The sequence below is a fragment of the Grammomys surdaster genome, unplaced genomic scaffold (assembly GCF_004785775.1).
Source record: "Grammomys surdaster isolate TR1022 unplaced genomic scaffold, NIH_TR_1.0 97, whole genome shotgun sequence".
Classification (NCBI taxonomy): domain Eukaryota; kingdom Metazoa; phylum Chordata; class Mammalia; order Rodentia; family Muridae; genus Grammomys; species Grammomys surdaster.
In genome coordinates this window covers 18,759,173-18,771,244 of record NW_021604576.1, presented here as the reverse complement: position 1 = coordinate 18,771,244, position 12,072 = coordinate 18,759,173, and the positions used below count along the sequence as shown (strand labels likewise).

The window sequence follows — 12,072 nt, the reverse complement described above, 5'->3', positions numbered from 1 at the left end:
AGAAAGAAAGAAAGAAAGAAAGAAAGAAAGAAAGAAAGAAAGAAAGAAAGAAAGAAAGAAAGGAAGAAAGAAAGAAAGAAAACTTACCACATTTCTTAGACACAGATTTAAACTTTTGCTCTGATGATCAGAACACCTGTAATCCAAAATGCTTACATCTGAAACTTATGGAGTACTGATCTGAAACCACACTACTGCAAAACTGTTTAGTCTGTATATAATTATTGGATATAATTACATTTAACATCATTTCCATGAATCCCACCCCCAGCAAATCTAATTCTTTATGTGTAAATGTCTCACGCCACTCTGGCTCTCAGTATTTCAGATAGAGTGTTTACCCATTAGAACAATAAATATTATTTCTACAAGATACTGCTCACTCATTAAGTAAAAGGTACTGTGCAGTTCTAACTAACATTACAAAACAAGGTGGAAGAAAACCCACATGGTTTTTCTACAGCTCATTTATAATAGAACAACATTTATTTCCCATTTCCATGGAAGATCTGAAAATAGGGAAATGGAGTCAGAAGAAAAACTGAGGAATGATGTCTGAAGGAACAAACACCCAATTCTTAACACCATTTATCCTAAGAGAGTAGACAAATGGGAAGATGTTTTCTACCTGAGCTTTTATAAAGTAGACATTATTGAAAGGAAATAAATAAAAAATTAAAATAGCCAAAGAATTTTTTTCAAATAATAAAGACATGACTTGGTAATATGGAAAATACTGTGGCAGAGCTCACACGCATAAGACCCAAGATCCAATTCCTAGCACCACCAAAATTAAAAATAGTTTGTCTTAATCAGAGTTTCTATTCCTGCACAAACATCATGACTAAGAAGCAAGTTGGGGAGGAAAGGGTTTATTCAGCTTACACTTCCACATTGCTGTTCATCACCAAAGAAAGTCAGGACAGGGACTCAAGCAGGTCAGGAAGCAGGAGCTGATGCAGAGGCCATGGGGGATGTTATTTACTAGCTTGTTTTCCCTGGCTTGTTCAGCTTGGTTTCCTATAGAACCCAGGACTACCAGCCCAGGGATGGCTCCATCCTCTCCCCACTAAATCATTAATTGAGAAAATGCCTTACAGCTGGATCTCATGGAGGCATTTCCTCAACTGAAGCTCCTTTCTCCAGGTTGTGTCAAGTTGACACAAAACCAGCCAGTACAGTTTGTATGGCTGAAAACCATTTTGTCTGTATTCCAGACCCACTCTTAATGCTTATTGTACTATGGCCTCAGAAACGCTGCCTCCCTTTCTATGGTTCATTCTCCTAAGTTATAGACGGGATGATAACAGTAGCTGTTAAACAGTTTTAAGAATTAAAGGAGCTGTTCTGCATAAAATGCTTAGAAAAATGCCCAATATCAAGTAAGAAGTCAGTAACTGTTACCTGTCTTAACTGTTCCTACAACTAAAATATATAATGAGTGCTGTGTAGGCATGCTGCTATTTTAAAAGTATAAACAAAAGTCATAGTAAATCTTATATTCTTTTAGTTTTATGAGTATTTACATCAGTGAAATTTGGCTTTGTTTTTAGGAAAAGCTCATTTTCCAATTGTCAAATTGGCTACTTCCTCAAACAGAAGTGATGAAATGAAACAAGCACTCCTGGCACAACCCAGAAATGGAACAACCACCTCTAGCAAGACACATTTACCAAATGTGTTAGCTAAGTAATAGATACAAAAGACAGGCATAAAAATCAGTATGGCTAGAACAAACATAGAATTGGTAATATTCTCAATACCTCAAGAATAAACATCTTGGCAGAAATCAGGTTTTTGATATTTTGTGGTGGTGGTGGTGCTGGTGGTGCTGGTGCTGGTGGTGCTGGTGCTGGTGGTACTGTTTTATAGTTGAGTTTTTAGTTGGTTGGTTGGTATTGGTTTGGGTAGGTTTTTTTTTTTCTTGTTTTATATTTTGTTTTGTTTGTTTTGTTTTCCAAGACAGGGTTTCTCTGTGTAGTCTTGAATGTACTGGAACTTACTCTGTAGATCAGGTTGGTCTCAAATTCATAGAGATCCGCCTGCCTCCGCCTGCCTCCGCCTGCCTCTGCCTGCCCCACACCACCATCATCACCTCCACCACCACACATAAACACGATCACGCGCGCGTGCGCACGCACGCACAGCACACACGCACACACACACTCGTGCTGGTATTAAAACCCTCCCGCCATGACCCAAAAGGTAGCCTACTGCCTTATGAATAAAGTTAAGTTGTTGATTTCTACTGTAACAGGATCTCCTGTACCCCACACACAAGAGTCTCAAACTTGTTATACAGTTGAGGATGACCTACCTTGAATGTCTGGTACTCGAGCCACCATCTCCCAAATGTTGGGATTACGGTCACTATTCCCAGTTTTATTCAATGATAAAAACTGAACTGAGGGCCTTACCCCATGCTAGGCAGGTACTGGAGCAACTGACTACATCCCTGACTCCTAAAGTAAGTTTTACTAAGATATATTTGTTTATGTAAGAACAATGGAATAAGGGAAGATATAACTGGCAACTAAATTATGAAATAAAGATAATAAAAAGTGACGCCAAATATGGGCATGGTGGTGTATGCCTATAATCCCAAAACTTACAGGAGACAGGTAAGAGGACTGAATGTTCTTTGTAAGCATTCAGTATAAACAGGTATGATGGCTCATACCTTAATCCCTACAATAGGACTGCTGTAGGTTCACAGGGTGTTTGAGGCTAGCCTAGACTATAAAATAATTCTACCTCAAGAAACTGTTAAAATTCATTTAGATTTATATAAAACTAACAGAATCTAAAGCCAAATATTCAGCAGAATGAACCAAAAGTGTTTATACGGCTTAGAATACCAATAAAATGAAAGCTATATAATTTCTGAAACACATTTATTTTGCTGTTCAAGTCAGAAACTCACATCCTAAGGAACACACTTTCCCTGACCATGTAATATTCTTCAAGCATTAGTTATTTCTGTAATTGTTTTTCAGTAGTGGAACTTACCGAGTACCATCCGCTTTCCAGCTTACTTTATATGGCTTCTGCTCTAAAAGTCTAATGTTTTGCTTGTCCATGGAGACAGGCTGTGCTCCAGGGAACCCAGACCTGAAAGAAAGAACATTACTCTGTCATTGCTACAACCCGTATAATGCAATCTTGTGTTAAACCAATCTCAAATGTCTCACATGTTGATCACAATGTTCTTCCTATCACGAGCGTAATTTCAAATAGAATAGCATCAGCTATCACAAAAGTTCTAACAGAAGACTATCATTCTCAGCTAGGAGTAGTGGTGCATGCCTTTAATCCCACACTCAGGAAAGCAAAGGCAGGTTGATTTATGAATTCAAGACCAGCCTGGTCTACAGAGTGAGTTTCAAGACAGCCAGAGCTACATAGTCTCAGGGGGAAAAAAAGTTTATCAATTTCTTGACATTTTAAAATACAAGTTTACAATGGACTAAATTGGCACTGCTGTGATGTAAATATTGGGCTAATTTAAGAATGTTCATTATATAGGACTAGAGAGGGATCTCAGTGGCTAAAATACTTCTTATGTAAACATGAAGCACTGGGGTTGCCAGCACCCATGTGAAAGGCAAGACTGGAGGCACGTGCTTTCCTCCCAGCAGCAGGAGAGTGGGAAGAGGCTGGGGCGTCTTAGGGTCTAGTACTGCTAAGGTCATTAAGCTGAAACTCAAGCTTTCCTCTGAAGTCTAAGACTCTGAAACACACCTACTGTGCCATGTCCATCGTGCATACTAAATCATGGGGCCAAGGAGAGTGCTCGGCTCCCTCACACACAGTAGAAGCAGAAGCCGACACTGGGAGTCCTCCTCTGTTCTTCTCCACTGGAGAGACCAGCCCAACATTAGTCAGCAGCAGCAGACACAAAGGGATCAAAGAAAAAAAACTGCTGACAACAGCAATGCTGCATTCTTGAGGAAGATTTGAGTCATATGACCCTGATTCAGCCTGACTTTTACAGACTTCCTTGGAAAAACCTGAAATCCTCTTAAGCACTAACTTAAAGAAGCAAAACCACCCAATTAATGTCTATATTAGCTTTAAGTGTTACATAAAGAATAAACTTCATTAAAAACTTGAAAATATTTCTTACCCTTCCCAGCCACAGAACTGATGACATTTCTGCTGTACCTCTCCTAACTTTGGTTGAGTTGTTACTTGAGTTACACCTTTAACAGTTATGCCTTCCAAGAAAATAGCTCCCTTTAAAGAAAGGAGAAGAAAATTATAATAAATATATAATGTATAAATATATACACATACATATATAATTAGAAGACAAACATATTACAAAGAAGAAATAAATCAATTTATTTTCACAAACCTAAGAAAATTCATATTGAACAGAAATTGTCTGTTCCACCTGCTGTACTAGTGACACCTATAGCCGACCAGTTACAGAGGGGGCTCAGGCAAAGGGATTCTAATTCTAAAGCTACCTTAGGCTACATAATAAGATCCAGTCTCAAAGCTAAAGAAAACCAAGGGTGTACTCTAGGAAAGTCTATAAAATCTTCTAGGCTTGGGTTTTTATACTTTTAAAAACTAGAACATTAGTCTAAATGTATACTAAATTAGTTTCAGGTACATCAGAGGGCTGCTGCCATTAGTATCAATAAAACTTTACATAACAACTCTGGTTGATAATGTCATTAAAGAATAAGAAAATCTCATCTACAAGTTGCAAAGTTCAACCTTCTGGACAAGACTTGGCAAGCAAGGCTCTTGGGAAGAAGAAAAATATTGGGGGGGGAGGGGAAGGGGAACATTACTCTGTGTGTGTGCATGCGCGCATTGAAATATATACACTGTCAGGTCCACAGGAGTCCTGTCTTTCCAGCAGAGATCCTACATTCTGCCTCTGAATCAACCACTCTGAATCAACATGTATCGCCAACATGTATTAGATGTATCACCATCTAATAAATCTTCAAAACTAACTTAAAATAATAACTTAGGGGTCCCATGACCAAAGGATCAAAGATGACCAATGCTTCCCTGTAATACCATTACCTTGACACAACAACAAAATTGATGTCTTAAAACCACATGTGGGGGGCTGAAGAGAAGGCCAATGGCTAAGAACACTGACTGTTCTTGCAGAAGGACCCTGGTTCAATTCCAAGCACCCACAGGGCAGTTCACAACTATCTGCAACTCCAGTCCAGGGATCCAACACCCTTTCATACCCCCATGGACACCAGACACACAAGTGGTACACATGCATACATGCAAGCAAAACACTCATACACATAAAATAAATCTGAAAAAAGAAAATACACTTCTAATATCAGCTGTGGTGATGCCTAACTGTCATTCCAGCACTATGGTAGCTGAGGCAGGAAGTTCACAGGTTCAAGACCAGCCTGGGCTACACAGTAAATCTGAGGCAAGCTAAGCTATATACTGACAGACTATCTAAAAAGAACTTTAAAAAATTAGTTCTTTATAAGGCTGTTTCTAGCATTAAAAACTAAATAATGAAAATAAATTCTGAAAGCAAAGCTCTGTAATAAAGACCTATAATGTAGTTACTGAGAATACCCAAGTTATGTCAATATCCCTGTAAAACTATCTTAAATATGGCCTGCTGTGCTTTGTGCCCGAAACCCTCTCTCTTAACAATCATGCTTAAAGTCAATATTAAAATACGTTTTTTCTTCTCTATTACATCCTCTCCCTCCTCTCCACCAAGTCCCTTCCACTCCCCAAGATCCACTCTTCCTGTTTCCCTTCAGACAAGAGCAGGCCTTCCAGGGATATCAACCAAATATGGCACATCAAGTTACAGTAAGACTAGGCACATACCCTTGTATCAAGGCTGGACAAGGTAATCCAGCAGGAGAAAAAGAGTCCCAAAGGCAGACCAGAGTTGGAAACGGCCCTCAAAGAACACCAAGTTACACAACCATAACATATATGCAGAGGTTCTGGGTCAGACCTACTACATAGGCTCCCTGGTTGTCCATTCTGTCTTTTTGAGACACTATGAGCCCTGCTTAGTTGATTCTGTGGGTTTTCTGGTGGTGTCCTTGAACGCTCTGGCTCGCACAATCCTTCCTCCCCATCTTCCATAGAATTCCCACTCTCCTCCTGATATTTGGCTGTAGGTCTCTGCATTTGCTCCCATCAGTTGCTGGATGAAGCCTCTATAATGATAATTATGCTAGGCAAACTCCCTGGAATCTATGAACCAGTCATTGGTTGGCCACTCCCACAAGTTCTGTGCCACCTTTACCCCAGTACATCTTGTAGGCAAGGTAAATTGTAAGCCAAAGGTTTTTGTGGCAGGGTTGGTGTCCCAATCCCTCCACTGAAGCTTTGGTCACAGAAGATGGTCAGTTCAGGTTCCATAGCCCCCATAACTAGGAATCTTCACTAGAGTCATCCTCATAGATTCCAGGGAGTTTCCACTGCACTCACTGTTTGTACCTTGCCACTAAAATACCCCCTAATTCCATCATCTCTGAGTGTTCTCTTCTTCCATCTCCACTTCCAACCCCTCCCATTCTCATCCCAACACCCAGTCCACCCTCAAAATTTATTCTATTTCCCCTTCTCAAGGAGATTCATGCATCTCTCCTTGAGCCCTCCTCATGACTTAGCCTCTCTGGGTCTGTGGATTGTAGCATGATTACCATTTACTTTACAGCTAATATCCACTTAAAAGTGAGTACACACACACACCATGTTTTTCTGGGTCTAGGTTTTACCTCACTTAGGATGACTTTTTCTAGTTCCATCCATTTACCTGCAAATTTTATGTCATTGTTTTTAACTGCTGAGTAATACTCCATTGTGTAAATGAACAACAATTTTCTTTACCTATTCTTTGGTTGAGGGTCATCTAGATTGTTTCCAGTTTCTGGTGATTATGAATAAAGCAGCTATAGACATAGCTGAGCAAGTCTCCTTGTGGTAGAATGGAAAGTCCTTTAGGTATATGCCCAAGAGTGGTATGGCTAGATCTCGAGGTAGATCCACTTTCAGTTTTCAGAGAAACTGCCATATTGATTTCCAAAGTGGCTAAACAAGTTATCACTCCCATCAACAATGGAGGAGGGTTCTCCTTGCTCCATATCCTCAACAGCATGAGCCATCACTTGTGTTTTTGATCTTAGCCATTCTGACAGGTGTAAGATGAAAACTCAAAGTAAGTTTTGATTTACATTTCCCTGATGACTAAGGATTTTAAGTGTTTCTTAGCCATATGAGATTACTCTGCTAAGAATTCTCTGTTTAGATCTGTGTCCCATTTTTAATTGGATTATTTGATTTGTTGATATCTAGTTTCTTGAGTTCTTTATATATTTTGGATATTAGCCCTCTGTCTTATGTGGAGTTAAAAAAAAATGATTTCCCATCCTCTGTTCTGCTATTTTTTTCCTATTGCCTTACAGAAGGTTTTTCAGCCTTTCATGAGGTCCCATTTCTCAATTGTTGATGTCAACAGCATGAGAAAGTGGTCTCCTGTGCCAATACAGTCAAGAGAATGCATTCCCCACTTTCTCTTCTATTAGATTTAATATATCTGGTTTTATGTTGAGGTCTTTGATACACTTGGACTTGAATTTTGTGCAGGGTGATAGATAGGGATCTATCTGCACCCTTCTACATGCCAACATCCAGACAGACCAGCACCATTTATTGAAGATGCTTTCTGTTTTCCATTGAATGTCTCTGACTTCTTTATCAAAAATCATGTGTCTGTTATATTTAACTAAACCCCAAATCTGCTTTAAAAAGAAACACACCCAAGGATGTTACAAATGCTAATCAAGCACTCTATCAGTCCCTTGGTGTATCTTTTAAGGTTCTTTCCACTGGCAAAGATATAGAAATAAACCTTCCAGTTGTATCTCATTATCTCATTGTGCAAACCAGTAACTTTTAATTTTTTTAAAAAAATAAAATGATCTTGTTAGTTATATATGCTCAAATTAATGTCGCTTTTTAAAAGTGTATTTGAAAAGCCAGACAGAGTGAAACGTGACTATAATCAAAGCACTAAGAAGACAGATCAAATCCAGACCAGTCTGGGCAAACAGGGCACATGAGGTGGCTCAGGCGTAAAGGCCCTTTCAAACAAGCCTAAAGACATGAGTTTGATCCCTAGGATATGCTTCCAAGTTTCCTCTGACCTTCTAAAAGTGTGACATGGATGTGCATACATGTCCACACATATGCACACATACAATTAAATGTTTTTAAGAAGGAGTAAGCAACTACATACCTATATACGTATTTATGTATATATTTGTAAGGAAAGTGTATATGTGTGTGTGTGTGTGTGTGTTTGCATGCATGCTCTGCCTGAAGGTGGCTATGCATGTGAGTATATAAATGTGTAGGCCACACAACTAGATAAGTAAATATTTTTTAAAAGGGGTAAGTAGCTACATACACATATTTGGTGTGGGAATATGTACTTATGTGTGCATGCATGTGGAAGACAGGTTTGATTCAATCATTGGGGGGAGAGGTATAGGTGATAGCAGACATACACAGAAGTCATGAGTTATATATATGTATATGTGTGTATAAAATATATATATATATGTTTGTCTACATGTGAGGACAAAAGAATTATGGCTCTCTTCATCAATTGCTATCTACCTTATATTCTAAGACATGATTTCTCATTGAATCGGAACTCATCAATTATGTTAGGCTGGCCAGCAAATGAGCTCCAGAAATCCACCTGTCTCTGCACCCTCAGCTCTGGGATTATAAATGGAAATGTTCACTGACATACTCAGGTCTTGCATGGATGCCAGGAGCCAAAACTTTTACCAGCTGAGCCATCTCTCCAGCCTTCTATCATCTTTTGAGGCAGTTTGTCACTGAACTTAAAGAGTTTGCCAATTGAGAAAGAATGGCTGGCCAGCAAAACCCAGAATTCTTTCTCCCAAGCCCATGAACCCACAGATATGCACTACTAAGAATGGCTTTATGAATACATGTATGTATGTGTGCGTGTTTGTCTGCATACATATATGTGCACTATGCATCAGATTCCCTGGAACTAAAGTTATGTAACAGTTGTGAACTGCCATGTGGGTGCTAGGAACTAAACCTGGGTCCCCTACAATAGTAGTAAATGTTCTTAACTGATGAGCCATCTCTCCAACCCCACTTTTTAAATTTCATGTTCAAGTGTTTGTCTGCTTGGCTTTTTACATGGTGCTGGGAGAGAGCTCCAGTCCTCACATCTGTGTAAGTACTAACTGAATGATCACCTCACTAGCTTAACAATGAGTTTATTGTGAAAATTTTTCTCTTTTGATGCAATGTACACTAGCCAGTGGCCTTATAGTCTTCAAGCTGGAAATGTATAAACACAATTAAGTTTTCCAACTAAGAATTTAAAGAAAAAAACTAAAGTAACAGCTATATTATTTATATAAAACAGTCAAGGCATTTCCCCCTCTACTTGTTGGTGAACCACTATCAACTAATACATAAGTTATAGGGCCTACTGGCCAACCACAATGTATCTTAATTACTGACTTCATTAAAACTTCATTTACTTCACAATTCTGTAACTTTCCCTTTGGTCTACTCCAAGTAGGTCTATGTACAAGTCAAAGAGTACTGGTCCTCTCAAAAGATCTCTTCCCCTTCAGGAAAGAGGAGGATAACTCAACTCTACCACTTTTTATTAAACATAGGATCTCAAGTATCCCACCCTCACCTGCAACTATGTAACAGAGGATGGCTTTGAACTCCTGAATCCTGGTATCAGCACACTTCACTATGTAACATTTATACAGTGCTAGAGAATGATCCCAATTTTCATGCATGCTTGGCAAGTATTATACCAACTTAGTGGAAGCCACAACCCAACTCCTACTATTTAATCAGACTTTTATTGCTAGAAGAGTAGGAAAAGTTGACTAGAGAAGTGGACGTTTTCTAAATTCTATGTGGTACAAAGGAAACACCACCTATGGCGAGGAATAGTTACATTAACTGTGTGACTATTTTGTAAAAACATTCTCACTGGTTACTAAGTAATATGCCAAGTTTATTATTAGCCCTATATGTATTTAGTAGTTTATAAGCTAATCTCAGTATAACATCTAACAGTTCTTTGATTTACATAAGAAACAAACCCAGAATGAAACTTCATAACTCCAGCCTTTATAAGATTGCTGGGCTGCAGGGTGGTTAAGCAAGTAAAGACACTTGTTTCCAAGCCTGAAAACCTGAGTTTGCTTCCAGGACGCACATGATGGTTGGGAGGAATTAGTCACACAAGTTGTCCTTTGACTCTCATGATATACAAACCCCCTCCACTCAAAGAATAAATAATTTTGTAAGACAAATTTTTAAAGTCTGATTTCTAGCTAAAGTTTAAAAGAGAGGAATAGTGGGACACGCCTATAACCTATCTCAGCACTCAGAAGGCTTTGACAGAACTGTGAATTTGAAACCAGCCTGAATTTCATAGTGAGAGATCACCACACCTGCCTCATGATGTCAAGAGTTACTTAGGTAGAATCAAAATTAATTTCATAAAATCAGAGGCCATGATTATGTTCTTCAACACATGTACACACAGAAAGAGAGAAGGGGGGGGAGGCAGAGAAATAACAGAAATATAGCCTGTGGTAATTCTTCAAATATGCTTGGCCCAGAAAGTAGCACTATTAGGAGGTGTGTTCTTGTTGGACTAGGTGTGGCCTTGTTGAAGGAAGTGTGTCACTGTGGGGGTGGGCTTTGAGACCTTCCTCCTAGCTGCCTGGAAGACAGACTGCTCCTGGCTTCCTTTGATGAAGATGTAAAACTCTTAGCTCCTCCAGTGCCATGCCTGCCTGGACATTGGTTGCTGTGCCTCCTGCCATGATAATAATGGACTGAACTTCAGAACCTGTAAGCCAGCCCCAATTAAAAGTTGTCCTTTATAAGAGTTGCCTTGGTCACAGTGTCTCTTCACAGCAATGGAAATCCTAACTAATACAGAGTCAATATCTCACAATTAGTTTAAACAAAAATATAGAGCAGTATGGTATTTGGGAGCCACCATGGTGGCTCAGCAGATAAGGGCACTTGCAGTTTGCTTGACAACCTGAGTTTGACCCCCAGGATCCAAACATACATAGTAAGAAAAAATAACTGACTCCCACAAGTTGTCCTCTGACCTCCACAAGCATGCTATGCCATTCCCACACCAAGGCATTCAAGCACGCATACCCACAAAATAAATAAATAAATAAATGAAATTTAAAATAACTTTAAAAGATTATAGTATTTGTCAACATTACCAGTTTTAACCGTTCTTTTCTCCTTTTACCAAAGGATGCACTTGACCCTGGTTCTGAGTCCTTTTTACCATCGTCATCCTCATCTTCTTCATCCTCATCTTCAAAACACCAATCTGGCAATACAGGTGGTGGTGGTGCTTCTTCTATATCTCCATATCGACGAAAAAGTTCCTTCAAATAATCACCCTTATAGATTCCTGGTGGTCTGGCTTGGGCAAACGTAGCAACTGCTGCTTCAATGCTATGGAAAACAATCATTTTTTCACTAGTGTCCATTTATGTAGACTTAACAATTATTAACTCATACTCAAGGTACCACAAAAAGTATAACTGGCTTATAAAACAGAAAAATCAAAGTCTTTCTTCACCTGCAAAGCTTTCAATCAATGATAAACTGATTCTAAAAATATATACCCATGGTACACTGTAACATATGGTACACATATATCATCCACTATACTACATGGCCCACTATAATACATGGTTACATTCTAACACATGGTACATTCTAATATATGGTATGCTATAATGTCTAAAGCACATTGACGTGAGTGCTTATGACAGACATGGATAGCCAATGAAAGACATTTTAATAAAACATTGAAGGTCAAAGGTCTCTAAAAGAAAACTTGGGTCAAAAAAATGTGAACAGCAAGTGAACAAACACAGTGGTTTATCAGAAACCACCAACAGACCTAGGCAACAAGAATACACATCTTGTAAGAGCACTAACCACTGGTCAAGTCTGGCATAGGAGTCTGATGCTATTATG

At 39.0% G+C, this 12,072-nt stretch overlaps 1 protein-coding gene across 2 annotated transcripts in view; it reads right to left on the bottom strand.

The window, feature by feature from the left end:
• The window catches only part of Rngtt (RNA guanylyltransferase and 5'-phosphatase), a 200,989-nt gene that overhangs the window by 171,112 nt on the left and 17,805 nt on the right, over positions 1-12,072 (bottom strand). For both annotated transcript variants that reach the window (XM_028780899.1, XM_028780902.1), the window contains exons 6-8: positions 11,301-11,541; positions 4,127-4,236; positions 3,010-3,111 (exon numbers count right to left, since the gene is read on the bottom strand). In XM_028780899.1, the coding sequence (XP_028636732.1) occupies positions 3,010-3,111; positions 4,127-4,236; positions 11,301-11,541 (453 nt within the window). The remainder of the gene's footprint in view (positions 1-3,009; positions 3,112-4,126; positions 4,237-11,300; positions 11,542-12,072) is intronic.